The following is a 24,131-nucleotide window of genomic DNA, read 5'->3' on the forward strand; positions in this document are numbered from 1 at the left end:
TCCTATTCAAGAGAATTACTTTATATATAGTCAATATAGGCACAGAGTTAAATTTTTTAACATTTTCTAATGGTGGTGTGCCTCGTGATTTTTTTCATGAAACAAGTGTGCCTTTGCCAAAAAAAGGTTGAAAAACACTGGCCTAGACCACTATGAAAAAGGGAGTCCTATTGCCAACAAAATGAGGAACAGAACACTTGCAAAAGGAATCCTCCGGGAGCCTCCTGTCCCTGAAGTCTCTTATCTTGGGAAATAACAGACCTGAACATTCCCAGGTGTTTCACTCCCACAGCTTTAGGTGTTGCCACATCAGATTCGGGGACAGATGGCAAGTCCCCTTTCCGATGTCTGGCTCGAAGCAGGGCTCGTGGCAAGGAGAGAAACGAGGCAAGGCAATGAAAACCTCTCTCTTGCAGCAGTGGTTCCTTACGTCCCTTCTCAGTTGTGTCTTCGTGTTGGGATGTGCTGAAAAGGAGCCAGCACCCAAAGGTAAGGGAGGAATGGCTTGAATTCCAAAGAGGTGGTGAGGCTGTGGGGATTGGCACATAGAGTAGGAGGGATTGAAGCAGCCATTCTAGCTGAGGAACTACTACTCCCAAGTGAGAATGTGGGAAGCGTTCTGAAGGCAGCCATGAAGGCTCATCGCTTCTGTCTGTGAAATCTGATAAAAACATTCAAGGAGGGGTTGGGTACAGTGTGTGCATTCACGTGGCTGTGAAAAGAGGCTGGCTATATCTTCCTCCACTTCTTAGGTACCCCTGAAGAAGCGAGAAAACCAGTACAGTTGGAGGATGTTGCAGCTGCGGCCGCATTTGTCAGTGCAGCAGAGGTGGTTGTCGTTGGATTCTTCCAGGTTTGTTGAGATGACTCTGTGGCTGTAAACAAACTAGACAGGCCTTTCATGCTGGGCACTCTAGCACAACCTCCTTACAACCCTGTATTATGTGGAGGACCATGTAAAAAATAGTTGCTCCCATCTCTGGTTGTTAAAATTTTGTCAGCATAAGTAATTGGACTTTTGTGAGCAGTGATAGTGTTATAGGAGGACAATATAACACCTTAATGCTGCCTGGTTCAAGAAGGAGATTGTGGCTGTTATGTGAGCACACAATCCAAGTTCCAAAAGCATAAAGGTAAAGGTACCCCTGACCGTTAGGTCCAGTCACGGACAACCCTGGGGTTGCGCACTCGCTCTATAGGCCGAGGGAGCTGGCATTTGTCTGCAGACAGCTTCCGGGTCATGTGGCCAGCATGACTAAGCCACTTCTGGCGAACCAGAGCAGCGCACGGAAACGCCGTTTACCTTCCTGCCGGAGTGGTACCTATTTATTTATTTACTTGCACTTGACGTGCTTTTGAACTGCTAGGTGGGCAGGAGCTGGGACCGAGCAATGGGAGCTCACCCCGTCACGGGGATTCGAACTGCTAACCTTCTAATCTGCAAGCCCTAGGCTCTGTGGTTTAGACCACAGCATATTGATCGCAAAATAATCTTGAGTACATAGTTTTCTCCCTTCTCAGTTCTCGGTGTGTTTTCTGAAGGCCATTTCTCACATTTATGGCCAGCATCAGTACTTGAAATCCTCTGGCAGCTTCCAGGGCCCAAATGACCCAGTAAGGATCAATGTTTGTCATGGCTCCTCCTCACCAGGCAGCTACAAGCTACTACTACTATATCCCCCCCCCGCATGCTATAGAACACCTGATATATTGACACTGGAGCATTGTGGGAAATTAAAAATGGCAGTTGTCCAGTGCTAATGGGAGGAATGTCACTGCCAAACAGGGGTGGCGTTTCCTGTTTTGCCACAGCAAGAAGTGCTGCCACTTGCCCTGCACCAATTGTCCTGCTGCTTTTGCCACTGATTTCTGGTGGGATTGTGCCAATTTCCAGTGTGAGCTTACTCTCCAAGCATTGCATGATCTCACCGGAAATTGGCGCGATTGCACCGGAAATCAGCATTGATGCTGGTGCTGCTTCAGTGCCAGAAGAGTCCCCGCAAAACAAACCACTGCCAAGACTCAAATAAAATGTGTACAAATAGAAGTCTCCTTCAAATGGAGGACTGTTCTCTCTAAAGTAGGACAAACAACAATCCTAGCAATAGTTCAATGGACTTACTAAACATTGTGCTGTACTTCAACAGAACATTGCACTGCTATTGTTAAAAATATCACTGGCTCTATAAACACACTGTACAAATGTGAAGCCAAGTTTTCAAAGGCTTGGAATTTGGTTCGTCCAGCTAAAGCCCAGTTGATTAATCACTGAATACTCGAAAGCACTTTCTTCCTCAGTTTGAACTTACTGATGTGTTTTCAGTCCAGGCTTCTGCTTCCGCTCTAGAACCAGCTGCTCAACAATAATAATAAAATGATGAAGAGGCCTTTGTTTAATATGAGGTCTCTCTCTTCCACCCCTGTTATTTTCAACCCAACTTCTTTTCCCCAATTGAACCACATTAGCTGTAAACTTTGCTTCAATCTCAGTTTCGATCTCTGAGAATTTTAACTTGATTGAAGACAGTTTCAGGAAATAGACGTTTTAAAGGGCCAACTGTCACTGTTATGTGAGATGTAGAAAGGATGCAGAGCAAAATTATCTTAAAATATTTGTTAAGTTGTGCATTTCCAGTCTCTGAGCGCTACCTCGTTTTATATTGAGAGTCTGTCTAAAGATGCAAGGAGGGTTGGGACGGAATGGGTCAGAAAAAAAACAGCTATGTGTGGTTCACTAACACCTTGACATCCTTTTTTGATGGTGGCAGAGAGAGATTTAATGTGTTTTAATGCCTACTCTTTAAGTACCCATGAAACAGTGTTAGAATCTCAATGAGTAGATAAAGATTGCTGTATTGGCTCCAAAGGACAGAAAAACAGGTGGTATCTCCCAGTGAGGAAGTGCTGTCTACAGTTTCGGGGCCTAAGGTTCAACAGAGCACAAAGGAAAGTCAAGCACCCTGCTCTATTTAAGGAGCCTCGTGGCTTTAGTTGCATCTGGTTTATAATTGCAGCCATGGTAGCAGGAATGTATTGCTCATTCTCTTTTAAATGCAACAGGTGACCAGTCTGGAAGGTCATCCAGAATATTCATTTATTGAGGGATGTCCAGTAATCCTTGTCATGGAATACTGACTCATGCAGTATAACGGCCGCTAGAGAAACCTGTTTAGGAAAGTTTTTAATGTTTGAAGTTTTAGTCTCTTTTTAGTGTTCTGTTGGGAGCCACCCAGAGTGACTGGGGAAAGCCAGCCAGATGGGTGGGGTATATATAATAAAATTATTATTATTATTATTATTATTAACCTGCACAACTACAAGCAGCCGCTAGATGTCATCATCCTTCACTTAAATCGCAGTGGAAAGCCAAAGCCCTGAATAAAATCAGAGGCAGAGATTTCTGCCTACAGAGCTGCTTTCTTAGTCTTTATTTAGTACATTTTCCTGCTCTATTTTTCTCCACACACCCCCATATCCTCCACCTTTCTCTTTTCCTCTCATTCTACCTCTTTAAGGATACAGCTACACTATAGACTGAAATGACTTTGATAGTTTTATAGGGTGGTCTGGATGACTACTCATGGGCCCCCTCCAACTTGTGATCCTGTATTTATTAGCTTAGAATCTATAAGAAGAAACCTGTTGAATCAGCCAAAGAAGTTCCTTTGTTAAGGTAATGGCTTCAGCTGGCCAGTTAAGTACTTCCATTTGCATGTCCAAAGAGTGAGCTCTGTTGCCACACAGACTAATAGGCAAGACTTCCCATCTTACACGGATGCCATCATCATAGGAAGGAGAACAATAAGCCAAAGGAGGAGGACTGGGTGTGAGTTTTTGGCTGATGCTGGGAGTTGGAGACACAGAGGCTTGTCTTGTTCTGTGCTGAACTCAAAGCTGCGGCTTGAGGCCTCCATGGAAGCCAATCTCAGGTTATGTGCCAGAACCCCTTGACTCTCACCACTCAGAAATTGGGGTGAATGCAAAAAATATTTATTCCCTACCCACCCCAAAGGTTCAATGAGATGTGCAGAGTGCCTCCTCGTGGATAATTTCCACCACCTTCCCCAGTTTCCAGGACTCTTTGGGGAAACCTTTCCACTTAAAACTGGGTTTATAAGCGATATAAATTTGTGGCGTAGGATTGTGGGCCCCCCCATTATTTTTTTCATTCTCTTTCTTCCCCTCTCCTTTTCAGGATCCAGAGCGACCAGAACTTTCAGCATTCCTTAAAATGGCACAAGATATGCAAGATGTACCGTTTGGGCTCTGCACCTCCTCTAATGTTCTTTCCCATTATAATGTCACAACAAACACCATCTCCCTCTTCCGTATGGTAGGTTTTTTTTTTTTTTGCTTGTAGTTCTGCTGCTTCCAGAAAACAGGTCAGTGGTGGCTGATGTCCATTGGAACTGGTAGGGTAGAAGGCAGGGAGGCCAACAGCAGGTGGCGCCATAACAAAGGACAGGCCAAGCCAACTGATTCCAGTCTTTAACCTCTTTACTGGGTTCTACAACAAGCAACACTGAGGCAAGGAGGAGGAAGCTGATAAGCAATTCTAACCCCCTGCTTATAAGTAAGAAGGCAGGCAGGTGGAGGGTGGCTAAGTCATACTAACGTTGGTGAACAGGGCTCTATTCACCGCAATGAAGAAGCCTTCGCTGATTCAGGTGCTGCTGTAACTTGGTGTGTTAACTGGGTTCTCTTCCTACGACAGTCTCTCAGAAGGAGAGGCTACGTCTTTCCAAGAGCAACAAAAAAGACCTGGAATGCGCTAGGTAGGAATGCTGGCCCATGAAATCTGTATGCTCTACATACAAAGCATGAAGAGAACAACCCCCTCCTCTTTTGCTTTTAAAGGCCAATGGAATATTTTGGAAGGACTTTAGTTCAGCTACAACTTTGCTAAAATGAAGATCAAAGGCTTGCAATCCTGATTAACATATGCCCAGTAACCATAGACTTGTAGACTTTGGCAAGACACGTATGACTGTCTCATTAAAAACAAATTCATGTCAGCTGCCCTGTGGCAATTACTAGAACCTCTACATAACACTTGACCACTGCCTTGCTGTTCTAAGATTGAACGGTCACATGCATCTTACTTTCCTGTGCAGTGAGAAGGTCCAGGGGTGCAGAACTTAAGCGGAGTTTGATTTCTTTGGATCAAGAGATCAGTGGAGCCGCATAGTGTGGATATGGGTGATTGGTTTAGGAATCAGAGGCAGAAAATGTAAACAGCTTGTCTATGGACACCCTTACATGGAAAAATCAGATCTAAGCAACATGTTGTGCAAGATAACACCCCTGTCTGGACACAGCCAATCAGTCTAGGCTAGGTTTTTTGATGGATACATTTCCCCCTGTTTTCCTATCCTAATTGCTCCTTCAGTCAACTACTAGAATTCTCCCCTACCCCGAAAATATCATTGCAATAACTGTTTCAATTATTGCCATGCAAAACCATAGGTAAATAAATAATAGATTAAATGGCTGTTTTAGAGTAAAAGCATCCAGGATTTACCGTATTTATTTTTAAGTCGTGCTCCTATGGATGCCCTCTGGGTCTAGGGCTAGGGTCCCAATCTCAGCAGGTATGTTAGCAAAAAAAACCCTCACCAGCAAGGGCAGGGCTGCAGATGCAGAGCAGTCCAAACAAACCCCAGAAAATCAGTCTCGGAACCAAAACATGATCCCAAGGCAAGACAACAGTCCAAGATCAATATCACAGAGAGTTCAGGCGAGATACAACACCGCAAAGGAAATAACAAAGAGCCAAAGTCCTGTGTTGTTTCCAGCATCTGGAAAGCCCCAAAGGGAAACCTGACCTGCTAGACCACATCCTAAGCACAGCTGCTAATAGTGAAGGTGTTCCAGACATTGCTTACTTAGAAGGAGACCCCTTACTAGCCACATGGCGGATCTGGATCTGTAGATACAGGCTACGTTGCTGCCATTCAGCCCCCTAAGCCCTGGACCTTGAAAACCCCAAGTGTTCTTGAGGACTAGATGGTGGTGGCTCCTCCTATGACAGTTACAATGGTTCTTCAGCCCATTGTTCATTTCAAAGGACCCTTCTTGCTCCTCCAGACCCTTGGCCAGTGGTGTGTCTGATTTGTCCTCTGAGAACCCCCCGACTGACACCAGATTGGGGCTATGCATGAGAGGTAGCCATAATGATGAAGACCCTCAGAGGGAATAAGTTAGCTTAGGGATCAGCAAACTTTTTCAGCAGGGGGCTGGTCCACTGTCCCTCAAACCTTGTGGGGGCCCAGACTATATATATATTTTTTTTTTGGGGGGGAATGAACGAATTCCTATGCCCCACAAATAACCCAGAGATGCATTTTAAATAAAAGGACACATTCTGCTTATGTAAAAACACGCTGATTCCCAGACCATCCGTGGGCCGGATTCAGAAGGCGAGTGGGCCGGATCCGGCCTCCGGGCTTTGGTTTGCCTACCCATGATTAGCTGGTGCGCTCACCTCCCTTCCATCTCTCATGGGACAGGCTACAGTCCATCGTGTGCTACTGTCCCACCGCTATCGAACGTATGTTTAACTTGAACCTGCGGGACAAATAAAAGAGCAGCAGGAAGTGACTCCTGGGCATGATGTCCATTAGGGGAATCAGCTGGATCAGACTAATTAAAATGTACAGGACTTCCTGGAGTAAGCCATTAAGTCTATGGGTGGTGGTGAAGTGAAATAAAATTATGTCTGAATATCTTTTTTTAAACCCTGCACATAGAAAATGGACATGCATCCCTTTCTCTGATATGGTAGCTTTCTATTGATGGTTAAACTATGGAACTAGCTCCCAATTGGATGGCTTCTTTTAATGAGGATTAGACAAATTCATGGAGGAGATGGCTGTCGAAGGCTACAAGCCATGACTGGAGGCAGCAATGCTTCTGAATACTGTACTAGTTGCTGGAGATGCACAGGACAGAAGAGTACTCTTGCGCTCGAATCCTGCTTGCTGGTTTCCCACAGGCAACTTAACAATGCGGCCACTGTGAGAGCAAGCTGAGGGACTAGATGGGCCACTGGCCTGATCCAGAAGGTTCGTCTTAGGTTCTTGTGCTGTTGGTGTTGCATTCAAACAAGTATTCTCCTTCCTGCAAGCTGAAGTAGCATTATTCAAGAAGGCTGCTGCTGTTGAGGTTTGGTAAACATGCTACAGAAAGGATGGTCTCCCTCGGGAGGTTGCGGACTCTCCTTCCTTGAAGGTTTTTAAGCAGAGGTTGGATGGTCATCCGCCATGGATGCTTCAGCTGAGATTCCTGCATTTCAGGAGGTTGGGACTAGATGACCCTTGGGGGTCCATGAGTCTAAGCAGTTACTTAAGGAGGAATCCGCGAATGAAGAATAGCTTGCCTTTCTGTCTATTGCTGCTGCAGCCCAGTTCTGGTAAAATATTGCAAGTGTTACTGCTTGACTCCCATCAGTTAGCACACTCTTACTTTTGCTTTATGTTGGCCCTTCATGGCAAGTCCATTTCCCCCCTGAACAAATGCCCAAGGCAGGGACAGATCAAGTAGTGTTACCTTCTAGGCTGGCTCTCTCTCTCTCTCTCACCTGGCTGCCTATGCTCTCTTCATCCTCCCTCTGCTACTTGCCCTTCCTGCCACTAGGCCAGCCTGGCAGAGCTTTGCTGCTGATTTCTAACTCTCTTCAGTCTTTACCAGTAGGGACTTTCAAAAGGGCTAGACAGCAAAATTCAAATCACACTAGTAAATGAGCTGTGGTCAGGAAGGTATCCCCCGCCACTCCCCTCTCTGTGGGAGAGGTGGCAAAGCTAACAATGCTCTCATTTACTTACTGGCAGAAGCCAGAGAAGGAACAGGAGGGGGTGTACAAACACAGCCCCCGTTGGTAACCTGACATTGCAGTTCATAGCAGTGCACAGGAAATCCTTCAGCTTACTTTGCGTAGGCATATTGGGAGCAGCTTCCTTGGCTAGGTAGCATCCTGGTTTGTTGTGGTCTTTTGTCAGCCCAGAAGCCATCAGGGAAGGAGGCGGCTTGCTGGGCTGTGTGTGCTGTGTGGGGTGGGGTCCGAATCCTGGGGCAGAGCAGGTTAGCGCTTCCAGTGCTGAAGAGAACTTGGTTGCTGCAGGCATAGATGCTTGCCATATCTAGAGGTAGGAGTAGAGCGATGGGTTAGTTGTAGCTTCCAATTTAGTATTGGAAGTTGACTATGGGTCACTCCAATCTTTTTCTTTATTAGGGAGGCAAGTCTCTATAAACAGCAGCAAGTCTCTAAAAAGCCCTTTACCCCAATTACAGTGGTACCTCGGGTTACAGACGCTTCAGGTTACAGACTCTTCAGGTTACAGACTCCGCTAACCCAGAAATAGTACCTTGGGTGAAGAACTTTGCTTCAGGATAAGAATAGAAATTGCACAGCAGCAGCGGGAGGCCCCATTAGCTAAAGTGGTACCTCAGGTTAAGAACAGTTTCAGGTTAAGAACAGACCTCCAGAACGAATTAAGTTCTTAACCCGAGGTACCACTGTATAATGGTGGCCTTATTCCTCACAGCTGGGCAAGGTAACTTGGTTATGCCTTCATCTGGGATTTTAAAATGTTGTGCAAGTTAGAGGCAGCTGGTAACCTATTTGGAATGGAATACTCTCACCTTCACTCCCAAATTTATGAAGTACAATGAAATGTGGCAAGTTTGTTAGGATGACTCACCATTAACTTTGTATGTAATTTCAACAGGTGTTACAAATGCAAACCAGATTTCACTGGCCTGTTTCCATTGGTCATAATGTTCCTCTTCCAAAGACTCTTCAAAGATCTGTACTGTGAGGGAAATAAACATCATCATTTGATTATGGAAGACCGACAACCTAAATACACCCTTCTAGATTCATGTTTGTCCTTAACATGAGATAAACAAATAGATGCAGCTAAAATTAAACTAGGTTGACAGGGTAGATATACAGCTTTGCCAATCATCTTGCAAAAAAGTTGAAGAATTTATATAGTTCCCTCTCAGCCTGCCTTCCCTTGAATAAATTTGGAAGAAGTGAAAAGAGGTGTGGGGAACTGAGGCAGGAGTCCGGAACAAAATATCTGTAGAATTGTGAAAAAATGCATAAGAAAATGAATATGACTGTAATTAATCAAACAATTATTGCTTCATTAAAACAAGTCCAGCTGTGTTCAATGGGACTTATTCCCAGAAAAGGTTGGATAGCACTGCGGCCTTAAGTTGCAATCCCTCCTCGCTTGCCTGGGAGTAAATGTCATTCAGTGCAGAAGGACCTAATTCTGGGTAGACATGGCTACTGTACTCCAATCAAACTCATACAAGCAGTTTATGGCTCTGGCCCTGATTCAAAGGCCTATTGCTTTCAGTGAGACAAGCCTCATGCATTGTGATAAGAGTAGAACAGGGATTGTCAAACTTCTGTCACATTTCACACCCTTAATGGAAGAACAGACTTAATTTCCCAGGAAACATAGGTAAAATCTGCCCTGCACTGGAGTTATTTCGATAGGTTTACTTTTTCTGCCTGTGCAACCTATTTGCATTTCCTCCCCTGTTTTTTCCAGGGTTCTCTTTGGCATGGGGTGAATTTGGTGCCACTTTGACAGTCCCTATGGTTCTGTGAATGACAAATTCATCTTTCCATTGACTTTTTAAAAACATCCCAACAGCTTCTACTTTCAAAGGGAAAGGTACTCTGCACTTGCTCAAAAACACTGTGCCATTAAAAAACAACCACCACAGACACACATCCCTGGTTCCCTTCATAAATAACTGTTTCTATGCATGTACCTGTGTTAGAGCCTGTTTTAACCCCCCCAACCTTTATGCACTTTGCCTGTCTTCCAAGAACTTCAGCTTGAGATACCATCATTTTTGCAATAAAAATAACATGACTCTTGAGCCCTGGCCCAATCCAGTGGGATTGGATGGGTCACACCACCCAGTGTATGTGGGTGTATATATGTTTGTAGGTATGTCAACAGAAAACACACACACAAACACAGACACACAATTTTTTTCTAGACCAGGGGAGAAATGTAAAGCATTAGACTTGATCAATGTTCTTGCAGTAGTCTGCAGTCTATTCCAACCCCCAATGAAGACGCTTTCCACTGACTCTGGTGGTCCTTGGAACCATCCCAAAGGTTTATGTACTCTGGCTCACTTTAGTTTAGTGCCAGTCTAACACTCTTTACTTTCCATGGAGCTGCTCTTGTTTTCCTTCCAAGCTTGTGAGAGAAGACTCAGCCCTCAGTCCTCTCAGCTGTGGTGTAATGCACTAGAGTCAAGAACTAGCTTAGGGAAAAGCAAAAGAGGACTATGTTGGTAGACCTGTTTCTGGAAAGGACAACTCCATTTATGGCGTATGACAGTATACGATTTCTATCCATATATCTTTCCATATATCTCATCCATAATATTCTTTTAAAAAATAATCACAAGGATTCAGCTTTGCCTTGCTGGGCCCATACATTAATTGAACACCTTATTACCCCTCTGGGATTTCTTGTTGAGTTTTTGTTTCCTGCCTGCCGGCCTATTAAGAGGTCCATCAGGAAGATAGATCCAGGAAGATGTCAAAGAATCTTTTCCAAAAAAACGGTATTTGTGGAGCCTGAATATTTTCTTTTCTTGATCTGCTGGAAAAATTCCTCTATTTATTGGAGAGGATTCTTGCTTGCACAATGTTTCCAGGAAATCCATACATGCCTGTGCCAGTGTTTATTAGGTTTAGAAGTAATGAAGTGAGCAGGCAAATATTTTCAAAAAAGGAAGAGATTTAGGTTGGTTTAAGATCCCTTTTCCAAAGGTCCCACAAATGTTTGCTTGCTAATCCCCGTATCGCTAATGTCTAGGGCAATTTAATGCAACTGATAACAGCCACATCTGATTTTATTTTTAAAATGTTTCTATCATACCCTTCAGCTTATGGCGAAAGAGCAAATTAAAAAGTTTATTCGAGGCTCTGGGATAAATCAGTAGGATAGTCCTCATGAAAATCTTAAGCCAAAAGTGAACCATACACAGGAAGGCATACTGAGTGTTTGTGGGAGTGGAAAGATAATGTATTGCTGCCTCACAGCTGGGTTGCATGGAGATTAACCATACAGATGAATACTTGGGGGGGGGGGCTGACGTCATAGAACTTCCATAATCTGGCTAAGGACCGCATCCTGGGCAGGTTTGGGTGCATCATACAAATAATTTACTGGGCCCAGAGACCATAGCTGTCAACATTTCCCTTTTTTTAAAAAAAGGGAAATTCCCTTATTCTGAATAGGATTCCTTGCAAGAAAAGGGAAAAGTTGACAGCTATGCCAGAGACCCTGTTGGCTTTCCTGCCTCCCAGGACACAGGACGTTGATTTTGCAAGTGTTTTAAGGGGCAGTGTCTGAGGCAGAGTGACAACGGTGAGGCTATTTGCTTCGCTTCAGGTGGATAACAAGCGGCAAGACCTGGAAATCAAAGACAGCAGCGGAATTGATGCCACCAAGCTGAGTCGCTTTGTTCGGATCAATGAACTCCGCTGGGTAACCGAGTACAACCCTATGGTAAGAAAGGACGTCTCTAGATCGTGCTGGAGTTATACCTAGGCATTCGAATACCGAGTTCACTTTGGAGAGAACAAACCCATGAAATTACTGCCCCTTTCTTGACCCCAGAATGAGTTAATTGAATAGTGGCAGGGATGGCCACCAACTTGGGTGGCTTTAAAAGACGAATGGACAAATCCATGGCTATCGATGGCTACTAGCCATGGTTGCTATGCTCTGACTCCACAGTTAGAGGCAGCAATGGTTCAGAATACCAGTTGCTGGAAACCACAGGAGGGAAGAGGGCTCTTTTGCTTGGGTCCTGCTTGCAGGTTTCCTACAGGCATCTGGCTGTCTAGTGTGAGAAGAGGATGCTGGACTGGGTGGGCCATTGGCTTGACCCAGCAGGCTTTCCTTACGTTCTGATGTTTCTCTCCCTAAGCTTTCCTTGCATTTCCTACCTGCTGCTCCTTCAACCTTCCCGTCTTCTGCGAACTGAGAAACCGAGCGGGGAGCTTGACGCAGGGCCTAGTACGCTGGACCTCCCACAATGCTCCAAATCCCACTGCTCTTGAGCTGGAAGGCTCTTCGAGAAATGCACTCTCTGACCTTTTCTGGTCAGAATTCTGGAACACACACACACACACACACACACACACACACACACACACTTTCCTTCTTTTTATTGACACAGAGCCTCTCTCACCCCCCACCCCCCATCCTGCCAATCTCCCTGTGGGTGGGTGTAGCGCACAGGGAGGCGGCAGGTCAGCTGTAGGGTGTCCAAGGCCCTTGTTTGGCTTGTGGGAGAAGGGTGGGGGGAAAGTGCAAGGGGAAGGAAAAAGTCAGATGACAAATTATCCGCCGACGGGAAACTATGCGAAGAGCCCATTGGCAGTGCCAGGTGACTTGAGGCTCTTCACAGAGGGCTAGTGTGTGCAGCTCAGTCATTCCCAGTGATATATGGAGAGTTCCAGGTCTACTTTCCATGTTGTTAGCATCCAGTCTGCTTGGACTTGTGGCTTTCAAACACAGTTCAGATCGGTGCTGAAATGTTTTCCAGGCTTCTGCTATGTTTTTCTAAATGGGAATGATAGCATCAGAAAGGTATACTTGTGTGTGTGTGTGTGTGTGTGTGTGTTCTTGGTTACCATTGCAGTGGTAACACTTCCACAGGATTTTCCATCCTTCACTTCTTAAGGTTTGCAGTCTGACTCAGAGAAGCAGCTTAAGCCAAATGGTGGTATATATCACGTTCAGAATAAAGACTCACATATGGTTTTTTTAAAATAGGAAATATAGAATTTCATGGTGATTAAAAAGTGTACATGCAGAGTGGTAAAGAAAATACATGGAAATGGAGCAATGAAGGCTGCATTCTCGCATGCTGGGAGTAAGTCCCGCTGAACTTAGTTGGGCATCCTCTCCGTTAAAGAGGTAATGGACTGAGCTGAAGATCTTAAAAGCTGTGTTGGGCAGGGTAGCCAGCAACCTTTTGGGCAAACACAAAGACATAAGACTGATGAACATTAAAAGGACAACTGGGATCTGCAATCTCAAATGTGAACTGTAGAGAATCAACTTTGTCAAATGCAAACGAGCAAGCAAGCAAACAAGTCCCCGCCCTCGATATATTCTTGTTCTATGCTCATGAGGCTAATAACAGGGCTGTCCCTACTTTCAATACTGTTTGTGCTTGCAAAAGTTTTAGGGTGGTAACCTTGCTTCACTTCCACACCCCTTAATTTCCTGCCAAAATCTCATAATTTTTAATACCACAAATGTTCCGGTGTATTTTTGTCTGGCTTCTCTTGTGATATGACCACTTGGACAGCAATAATGTGGTAGCATAGGGGATGCATCTCAAAACAAACAAAATGAGGATAAATCCACCACTGTTATTGTGTCAAGGTCAATATCCTGTTGCAGGATACACAGCAACCATCACCATCCTCCATCTGGAGAGGACCTTGATTTAAAATATCAAGCTTTTGTCTTTTTTAAAAATATTGACTTTCTTAAAAAATAATGTTTAATTGATTTATTCTTACAGGTTAAACAACAACACAAATGCAACAAAAGGCACACACACCCCTTAGGAACTAAATCTTTAATTCCACCATCAATTTGGGTCCTGGATTTGTGTTTTTGAGAAAATATTGAGTTTCCAAATCCTCACCTGAAACATATTCTCTTACAAGCAACTCTTAAAACACACACACACACACACACACACAGAGAGAGAGAGAGAGAGAGAGAGAAGTTTTATTACTGTTTTCAATGATTATAATAACATACAAACAAAACATAAATAGGAGAAGTCAAAAATAGGAAAGGAGGATGTTGGTTAATGTGGCTTGACCTTAGAAATTGTTCATGGTATAACAAATGCTTACCAATTGCCTATGTTTCCCTTTTGCGGATGTCAAGCTCAGTATGCAGCCATTGAGGGCTGGGGGTGGGCTGCAGCCAATAGCACAGTCCTGTACTGACTTATCCACCTGTTTGCTGTTCGAAGAAGGTGTTGAGAGGCCTCTTCTTTTGCTTGAATTCAGGCATCTATTGGCCTATTTCTAAATCCAGCATTTCTAAAAAGAGCACACCTTTGAATTCTTCTAATTTGTGGGTTTTTGTTTTTTTTGTCAGTTTAACAAATACAATGTGCAGACACAAAGAGGAAAACAGTTGAGGGTTGATAAATAGATTAATCAGAGCAAAATTGATCAATGTTCTGACAAATCAAGTAACACCTAGCTTACTAACCATCTTAGCTGGCCTTGCCTGAACTTTGCGCAGATTCAACTGCACCACCTCAGTCCAGCTCTACTTTATCCTGAAATCTAAATCACCTCTGCTCTTTGCCTCTCTGCTTTGGATCCATTGCATTCTCCTCTGTTATTTGGATACGAACTCGAGGGAGCATTGTCATGATTCTGAGGGCTAGCCTTACGTTTTCAGTGTTCTAGGTTTTAGGGCTTGGTGCTCCAAGAGTGCCTCAGATCTCACATTCCCTAATCAACCTATTTCTCCATCTCTGATATATTGACAGACTGCAGTAGGTATCTTTAATAGTACCATTCAGACCCACCTTCTCTTGTTCACTGACAAGTCATCCCCAAAGCATGCGGAGATGATGGACAAGTATCGTGAAGCAGCAGTTCTCTTCCAAGGGAAGGTAAGTCTGATGTGACTTGGGTGCAAGGTTGTTGTTTTTTTATCCTTCCAGACAGAAGCAGTAATTTATACTTGGGCACACCACAGTCTAAAGCGGGGTTGACCAGTGGCGGAGGAAGGGGTGCGAGGGGTGCGGTCCACACTGTGTGTCATCACCAGGTGGGTGACAAAATGAGTTTAAAAATAAAAAATTGGGCTCACAAAACTTTTTAGGAGTGATGTGGTGGCTTAGGCACCTGCAGGTTCCATGCTGCCTGAAATGGCAGCATGGGACTTACCTCTGCCTACTGCTTCTCCCTCAGCCATCCTACAGCTGAGGGGGAAGCGGCAGAGAGGCTCCAAGCATCGGAGAGGCACGTCTGGCCCCATGGGCAGCTTGCCCCACCCCTGGCTACAGGACACCCCCCCCCCCCGCACCAGGCACTCGAGCAGCTAGCTATGCTGCTGGGGTTGACATCAGTTGTTGGCATCAACAGGCACTTGCTAGGACTCACTCCCCAGTAGCAGCAGGTGAGCAATGAAAAGGAGAAGGAGAAGGAAATAACTTCACACACTTTGTTCTCCCCGGCCCCCAGCGCAGGAAATTATGCCAACTGAGCCCAGAGGTGGCAGCAAGGGAATGGACAGTGGCAACAGGAGATCAGGGCCACATCTATACCTTTAAAGCACTATTATACCACTTTAACAGTCTTGGCTTCTCCCAAAGCATCCTGGGGATTGTAATTTCTTAAGTGTGCCAAGAGTTGTTAGGAAACCCATATTCCCCACACAGAATTACAATTCCCAGAGTGGTTTAACAATCAGTCCCTCTTCCCAGGGAACGCTGGGAAATGCAGCTCTGTGGAGGGAATAGGAACCTGTTTCTTTACAATTCTCAGTAACCTTAACAAATTGCAGTTCCCAGGGTGCTTTGGAGGAAGCCAAGTGGTATAAGAGTGCTTTTAATGTCTGGTGTGGATGTAGCCCAGGAGAACAGTCATGGAGATATGAGATTAGAAAATAACTTTGTAGAATACATGAAAACTCATTGGGGAACTTCTGGTTTAATACTAGTAGTCACTTGCTAAAGTAGAGATGCTATGCATTTTAAAAGACTTTTGGGATCCATTTCCTTCGCTGATGGCCAGCTTCCATTTTTATTATATATCTGAGTCACAGTTCAACTCTGGAAAAGAACTTGGAGTGGCCAATGGCACTGCTGCTGCTGTTCCATTGGCCACCTCCTGATGTCTCTGAATATTCCATATGCCTGAAGAGGTTTCTTCAAATGGCAGCACAGCCCTCCCTCGGACTTGCCAGGTGAACTGCGCTGAGGACACTGAGTCAGAATTTCAGAGCTTATAATGTCGTAGAGGTTTCTTTGTTGCTTCTGTTTATATTACTGACCTAAACACCAGGGGCTTCAGAAACCTGTAGGTGATCTCATGTGAATTCTTTCCCCCAGCTTTTCAGTTCCAAACATCTTCTACACAAATGTTGTTTTAATAGGTGAAAAGACTTCTGAGACATGCAGGATCAAAGGCTGGTGTTTGGGCAGGAGCAGGTCCAACAATCTTTGCCTAAAGTCCATGGCGCTATTATGCGGAACCCATATTAAAGACAGAGCTTCATAACTGTCTGGTCCACATAGTCTAGCTAGAATCCAACATGGGGAACACACAGCTCTGAGTCACTCTCCCCATCCCATACCCTCCCCCCAAGCCATGCTTTCCCGTCTATTATTATTATTTGCATACAAAATACAAATGTGGGGAAGCTCAGAGATTGAGCAAATGCTTTGCATGCACAGGGTCTCAGATTCAGTCTCTGGCTTCTCCAGGTAGAGGTGGGGGAAATTCCTGATGGAGATTTAAATGAAGAACAGAATAGGGTGACACAGAAGCATTTATCTTTTCTATGTGAGTAAAGGTAGATGGAAACGCATGACTTTGGGATGGGAAGTGATAGAGGGCCACTCTATACTTTTTCTTTTTGCAGATGATACTATCATGAGCACAGATCATAAGAAATGCCGCATAAAAAGGATGTCTGGAGGAACCCCTAAGGATGGTCATTCCCCACTTTTGATTGCCCAGACCTCCCTTGTCAATTGGCCTTGCCTCCCATTCCTCTGTCCCCTCTGCTAATTCAGGTTTGCTATTTTCAGTTAGAAGAGACTGCAAGGCTGGCCCATTTTGCTGCTCAAGGCAAAACATCAACACACACATACACACATTCCATTCCTCAAGTCAAGGTGCATAGTACCCAAAGCTGATTCTGACTACAGATTCACACAATGGTATTCCCTTCACTGTGGTGCTTCACAGAAAGGTCTAAACCCCTCTGGCCAGACCGGAACCCCCAGTGTTACCTGCCCTCTCTGCTCTTCAGATCTGAAAAGCAGAGAGGATGTGATTTCCTCCACTTCCTGCCACTGGGTTGACTGGTGAGGTTTGAATCCCCATGTCTAGCCCAGCTCCATGATGTTACTGCTGTGTGTCTGATGGGCCACAAAACATGGTTTGGGGGTGAGATCTGGCCCGTAGGCCAACATTTTGCAAATATCTAGGTTACTGGAGCTCCTCTGAGCTCTCATAATCTGTGTGATGACATTCATTTGACTGTGTGAGCATTCTAAAATATCTCTACGCCTTTTCTATTGCCTCCTTGAAGATTCTTTTTATCTCAGTGGACGTCCGTGCAAAGGGCAATGACAGGGTTATGTCTTATTTTCACCTGAAGAAGTCTCAGCTGCCTGCACTGGCTGCATTCCACACTCCAGATGAGGAGCAGGAGGTGCTGTCCGTGGATGAAATCTCCCTGGAGACTGTCAGGGGTTTTTGCAATGGTTTCTTACAGAGAAATGAATTGGTGAGTGCACAGGATGACAACTGGGCTGACCAATCACAGCTTTCTGCTCCATTATCAACCCCACACCCTGGAAATGTTGTACTCACTTTTCCACTTCAATCTAATGTCTAGTTTTATACCTGACACAGTTGGTAGTGCTTCAGAGCAATGCTTTTGCACCTAAATAATAAACAGAGGACCAAATTAGATGTGATATTAAGTGTATCTTTACACTTTTTTTTTTTAAAAAAGCAAATATCAGTCAATGGGGGACAGAGAGGATTGATGATTATCAAGGCAGCCACTGGTGGTGATGGAGGTGTTTAACACTTTGCTGGAATGCTAAGGTCTCTTATTGGTGTCTATGGAGGATTTCCTTCCAATGTAAATAACAGCTACTAAGGGACTATTTTCATCAGGGCTACACCAGGAGAGGAAAGGGTTAAACCCACTCATCCCTACCAGGTGAGATTCTGATAACTGTCAGCCCTCCCAGTGCCTGTTTTTAAAATAATGCAGTCTAAATGCAAAGATGCATTTAACTCATCCTAAATAATGTAGATCATTTCTGGCATAACAGGTACCATGTGCATCCCCATCTATCAACATAGTTCTGAATTATTAGTGGGTGCTATTGCAACAGTGATCAAGCATAACCATCCATAGCTTCCCCTGAGCCAGTTCAGAGTCACAATACACGTCCCCTTGGGTGCTTGTGAAATCTTCTCTATCACTTCCCTAAGAAAAAGTGTCCATGTAGTAACTATCTCTGTGTAGCTCAGTCTATAATGGAAGTAGAATAATTTCTCCTTCTGAAAAGCTGTGCAGTCTCAAAAGATTTAGAGATCTGTGCTAAAAATAATTTCTTAAATCTGAAATTATAGGATTCGAATAAATTATGCAAATAGAACAAATGTGAACAATTACATTCAGTTTGTACGTTTTCTCCTCTGGCTACACAGCTTGATTTCTCTCCTCTCCCCCCCGCCCCCCGCAATGGAAATGTTTAGTTCCATTGCTTTATTTTTGTTTTTCCAGGATTTGGGTAAGGAGGTTTTGGACTCATGGAAAACTGGGGAATTGTGGTGGAATATACATGCAAGAGTCAGGGACTCCAGATGATGGGGGAAAGTTTGGGAACTGGCAAAAGCAACTCTGCCTCATTTCCTTAAAAAGGAAACCTTAGGAATTATGGGGCCTGCTGCTGTTGTGGAGACAGAAGAGATCCACTAGGGAATGGATCTTCAGAATATCTCGGTGCCAAGTTTATCTGCACAGATTTCCCCCCTCCTAATTCCTGTCTTGCTCTTTAATCTTGATGCGAAGCGAGTCCCCTACCTCCTTGTTCGGCTAAAAAATGAAAAAAATCACATTAAATATTCATTATATGTATACTATTATAGGCATATGCATTCCAGATTTCCTACAGTAACCAGCAGATAACAGGTAAATACAGCGATACAATAAAAAATTATACAATTACAGCAGAATATATATATGCAACAGAGATTTCCTGCCTTCAGAGGTCTTGTATGAGTGATGGTAGGAAAACTAAAATGGTATAAGAGATTAGCCCCCATATTAATGTGGCTCAGTTGGTAGAGGATGACACTCTTGATCTCAGGCTTGTGGGTTGGAGCCCCATGTTGGGCAAATGATTCCTGCATTGCAGGGGCTTGGATTAGATGGCTCTCTGGGTAACTCTATAATTCTATGGTTCTATGCACAGCGAGAGACACCAAGTGCTCTTTCAGGATCTCGAGTGTCTCCACTCCCAGTTCATCTTTCCACTAAAAATTATTATGTTGACGTGGTTCCTTTTGTTCTGCTTTATTTCAGAAAGAAAACTCTAAGCCAGAGGATAAGATCTTCAAAGAGGAACTCTGACTCTGTTCCAACAGCCTCTAGCCACAACCTAATTCCTGCTGTAGTTCTGCGCATACTCTTGTCCTGGGGAGTTGGGGGATAATCAGCAGCAACCAACAGTCACACAACAGAAATGTGCCAGACCATGTCAGCCGAGTTCAATACTTCCTCGATTCTCCCATAATGCTCACATTGGCCAGACCCACACTATACCTCTGGCTTTCACCAGAGATATATGGGAACTGTAGGGTTATTTGGGCGAAGTCATGTGCTTTACATGTGCATTGAATATGCTTTAAAGGTATAGTCTGGGTCTGCCCATTGCCTTTCCTACTTTACCAGCTCCATCTTTTCACTTTTGTTCTTTGGTAATTCAAGCTCTGCCCTGTTTTGCAAACAATGAGATTAAGGGCTGCTGGGATCTGCTAGCTTTGGACAGGCTGCCAGGTAGTTGGCTCTTGACATTGCAATGCCACGTTAGTGGTGGGTTTATTCTATTTTAGTTTCTTCTGCAATGCTTTCCCTACGCTGCCACATTATTGCTGTCTGGAGGGGTTATAGTGCAACAAAAGTGGAACAAAAATAAAAAAAACGTTTGTGGTATAATAAATATGGGATTCCAACAGGAGGTTACAGGATATGCACAGACTGGGAATAAGCAACGTGACCAAACTTTTGCAGGCGCAAACAGTAGTCATAGCTCATGTGTGAGCTTCCCATTAGCATCATGAGCACATATGATCATGAAAGTGCAATAAAAGGGTGTCTGAAGAGTCCCACCTGGGAAAATGTTGCATCAAAACTGGGGTGTGTGTGTCAAGAAAGACCCATGATTAAGGCATGAGACAGCTCCTCTCCAGGATCTTTTAATAGCCACTTGAAGGTAAATCTTACAGCAGTACAGCTTTGAGGCCTGAACCTGGATGTATTTAATTATTTGGTTGTTTCTTTAAAGCACTCTTTAGCTGAAGTGCCTCCTGGAGCAGCTTTATAAAGATCCCCAAAGAAAACAGGATGGGAAAAAAGCAAGCTCAGCCTCCAGGTCTTGAAAGTTACGGTTCTTATAACAACCAGCTGGCATAGAAACAGTTCAGGAAGCCAGGTGGGATGGCAGCTGTTAGGTGAGAGTTGCATTAAGTCTTGTCTGCCACCCCAATCTCCAAGCAGTGTGGAAATCTAGGGGGTTCAGGGCTTGGTTTCCTTGGAAAGAGGGACAGCGGAGACTGTAGTGTCTTTATGATATATGGTTTATTTACACATATATATAACCTGAGCCTACGATGCAGGGTATCACAGCATTAACACTCCAAGGGGCTCTTGCTTCTCCCATAGTCACAGCCCTGGATTCAAGCAGAAATCAAGCAGAAATCAATCTCTGGTTTCTGCCAGCAACCTCCTTCCAGCTCTCTCTCACACAAGAGGTTTTTGTCTTTCTCACTACCAGCAAGGTGAGGAAGAAGGGCCCATCCATTTGCCCTCTGACACGGAGAAACTTCGCTTGTCATACTAAGGACTATACAGTACTCACGTAAATAGTAATGAGAATCCTTGGCTAATTCAACAATGGAATCCTACATTAGATTTTAGCCCTTGCTGGACCTAGGATTCCAGGATTACAAGGGATTCTGGCATCATGCAGGCTGACCGCCTCCTGTCCAAACCTCACAACAGTATTATAGGGAACAAAAAGAGCTGCTTGGTCCAATTCAGTACTTAAGATTCTGTTTTTCTTCAGCAAGGGTATATAAAATGCATCCTGTCAGAGTCTCCAGCGAAAAGGTAATCTGCAAGGGGCTCACTTTACAACAGAATTGTAAAAATGTAGTGTGGGGGCAGGTTATAGCTGACTGGCTTTAACTGAAGTGCTTGCTGAGTCAGACTGCTGAAGAGTGGGGAGGAGGAAGGCTGCTACAGATGAAGAGTATTGCTGCATCCAAGATGTGGCAGAGAGCTCTCTCGCTTCGCTCTTGGCATACCCTTTCTAACCCTGACAGATTGCTGCTGCCATGTGAACAGTTGCCACGTTGTCTCTCAGGAAGGCATTTGACTTGAGGGGAACTGCTAAGTACTGCAGAGCAGAGAAACCACAGAACACCCCCTGTCCCCAAGGGCAAAGCTAGGAGTAAAAGGCCACTCTTGTTATCCTAATCCCTGCTCAGCCGCCTCCATCTCTGAAAGTGGAGTTACTAGCAGCAATGTGTGGTGGTGGCAGCAGCAGCAGGACACAACAGCCAAGGGAATGAGGTGGACTTGCATGGCCCACAGTGCTGAGTCAAAGGATCTCTATCCTCTAAAACAGCCTCTTGTTGCAACTTATAAGGCCACTTGCAAGTTCTTGGGTGCCTCTCTTTGTCCCTTGCTAATTCTTCTCATCTCAGGATTTCATTTTCCACTCTGAATTGCACTGAGTCAACACCAGAGCTGCAAAGCTGAACAGCCCTACTATGGGATCTTGGCACAACGGCATGAGTGGAATTGGCACACGGTTAAAGCTCTGGGTTCTACTGTGCTGGGAACTGGCAGTGCAAAAACACACACACGCAAATCGCCAACTTGTAAACAACAACAACACCCAGGAACGTATTGCAGGCACGCCTACAGACACAAAACCCTACATCTGCTCTCCTACTGCCTAGAATGGATAGAGGGATCATTGCTGCACAGAAGTGACTGGTTAGGAATCACTTCTTCACAGAGCACATACAGTAGTTGAACTGGAATTTGCTAGTACAGCAAGTAGCAAAGGCAGCCAACTTGGATTTCTTTAAGAAGGAATAAGAAAAGTTCATGGCAGATAAGATATGCACCTTCTCCAATGTCAATGACAGTTGCTGGGACTCATTGGGGGGTGGGGGGAGTGCTGTTGCGTTCATGCCCTGAATGCAGGCTTCTCAAGGATCTGGTTGGCCACTGTGAGAATAGGATGCTGGACCAGATGGGCCTTTGGGATGATCTATCTGGGCTCTTCTTGGGTTAAGTTCTCCATTGGTCCTGCCTCCACTGAACATGGTAAACACAAACTCTCAACTCAACCTTCCTGATCTGTATTGCCTAATGAATCTGATCTCATCATTTCATTTTTTTAAATAAATATTTATTAGAGTTTTTAGAAAAAAGAATACAGTGATAGTAAACATTATTACTTTGTTTTAACAAAATTTCATGATATCCTTGAACTTCCTCACGTCTCCCGCTCCCACTTACATCATTAATAAGTTTTTGTCAAGCAAATTATCATCTTATTTCCAAATCTGTAGCCACTTACTTAAATACAATAAAATAATTCTCCTGCAAATTTGTTTGTCTTAATCTCTCTTATCATCAATTCCTGATCTATTTTAGTGATGGCCAATTATTTATAACCAAGCATCCTTCTTAACATTCCACTAAATCACAATATTTCTGTAAGTAAGTCTTGAATTTCTTCCAATCTTCTTCAATCCTTTCTTCTGATCTCATCATTTCAGTTTGACCTTCACATCCATAGAACTTCATGTCATCATCACCACTCCTATTTATCTGAACTTATAATTATCCAGACATTGTGAATATTCCCCAATTGAAAGGAACCTTTCCATCATTCCACCTGCAAAGAGAAAAATTATCAAAACCAGTGCCCTACCTTTATCAGTCCTATTGGCAAAATCCATACATTTCTGTTTGTCCTGTACTGTTTCCACTGACTGCTGGGTGTCCAAAGATCCTCAGAGCAAGAGGATGTTCATATCATATGACCAAGTGTCACAAGACATTTCCTACGATCTCAGCATATGGTCAAATGTAATGGTTTCATAGGCAAATCTCTTTTTGGGAAATTAGGCTTCAGAACATATTAACTTTGTAGGAGGGCCTTGCCTTAAATACTTAATTGTCACACACTTGTAATTCTTTTATACCAAGGCTAGGAAATCTTTTACTTTTCAAATGTTGTTTGGATCCAAATCCCATTGGTCCCAGCCAGTGTCCTGTCTCTTGCCCTTGAACTCGGAACTTGAACTGTTGTCACGTCTGGAGGTTTTGAAAGTTCTATTGATGAATTCAGTACAACATTCCACCATGGGTATACAGGTTACACACAGGTAAGGCATGACAGAGTACTATGATACATGACTAGGTGCAACTAAGCTATTGGTCCAACACTTGACATGCTCCCTCTGAGAGTGGGGTGTGCACAGCTATTCACACAGGCACGACATGCAAGCTTTGCTTGAACCAGCTCTGTTCCCTTCCTTCTTTGGAGACAAAAGTGGAGGTGACATAGCTGGCTCCCTGTCAGACGTATTCCTGGGTGTCTTCCTTGAGGGATGAGGTGCATAGGGTGTCCAGTACCATAGAGGCAGGCTGTTCTTCTGCTAGGCCACTAGACCCCCTGAATCCAGATCACCACCTCCCAATCTACTAGGACCACCCCTGGGTCAATCTCCTATGCAGTCCTAAGTGCTCATCCCTCAACTTGCTAGGATCTTCCCTTGGGTCGGCCTCCTCCAATTCCCTGTGTTCTTCCCATTCCTCATCCTCATCTGACTACCCTTTCTGCAATGTCTCCATGGGTCTCATGACATCCAGTAGTGGACAGCGGAGTGGGGTAGAGGTACTTTCTGGCAGGTGAATGACTGCTGCTTAAAGGGAAGGGCAAGTGTCAGGGGAGTGGCGCAGGTCATACGAGCTAATAGGAGTCTTGCAGTGACTCTGCTGGTGCTCTTGCACCAAACCACCTTGATCCTC

At 44.3% G+C, this 24,131-nt stretch overlaps 1 protein-coding gene and 1 long non-coding RNA gene across 5 annotated transcripts; one reads left to right on the forward strand and one right to left on the reverse strand.

The window, feature by feature from the left end:
* The first annotated feature begins 150 nt into the window (after window positions 1–150).
* ERP27 (endoplasmic reticulum protein 27) lies at window positions 151–20,016 on the forward strand. 4 transcript variants are annotated; one of them, XM_081928606.1, is made up of 7 exons: window positions 154–489; window positions 753–853; window positions 4,196–4,333; window positions 11,439–11,555; window positions 14,587–14,712; window positions 17,364–17,561; window positions 19,380–20,016. In XM_081928606.1, exons 1-7 carry the CDS (start codon window positions 345–347, stop codon window positions 19,425–19,427), a joined length of 873 nt encoding a protein of 290 aa, XP_081784732.1. In that variant the 5' UTR covers window positions 154–344; the 3' UTR covers window positions 19,428–20,016. The 4 variants fall into 4 exon arrangements, with proteins under 4 accessions (XP_081784731.1, XP_081784733.1, XP_081784732.1 ...); XM_081928605.1 differs by lacking the exon at window positions 19,380–20,016 and having other exon boundaries at window positions 151–489; window positions 17,364–18,402; XM_081928607.1 differs by lacking the exons at window positions 4,196–4,333; window positions 19,380–20,016 and having other exon boundaries at window positions 151–489; window positions 17,364–18,402.
* LOC309379450 lies at window positions 18,546–23,456 on the reverse strand. The gene is made up of 2 exons (XR_014172496.1): window positions 23,324–23,456; window positions 18,546–18,890 (listed from the first exon to the last, which is right to left on the reverse strand). It is a non-coding gene; the product is annotated as an uncharacterized lncRNA (long non-coding RNA).
* Between the last annotated feature and the right edge of the window lie 675 nt (window positions 23,457–24,131).

Source organism: Podarcis melisellensis (assembly GCF_964234715.1).
Source record: "Podarcis melisellensis genome assembly, chromosome: 10".
Taxonomy (NCBI): Eukaryota; Metazoa; Chordata; class Lepidosauria; order Squamata; family Lacertidae; genus Podarcis; species Podarcis melisellensis.

Bases quoted from the DNA above. Each gene is read 5' to 3' on its own strand.
- ERP27 (XM_081928605.1), top strand. From the start codon at position 345: ATGTCTGGCTCGAAGCAGGGCTCGTGGCAAGGAGAGAAACGAGGCAAG. The intron at 490-752 runs GTAAGGGAGGAA...TCCACTTCTTAG, and splicing joins AAAGGAGCCAGCACCCAAAG to GTACCCCTGAAGAAGCGAGA. The intron at 4,334-11,438 runs GTAGGTTTTTTT...GCTTCGCTTCAG, and splicing joins CCATCTCCCTCTTCCGTATG to GTGGATAACAAGCGGCAAGA.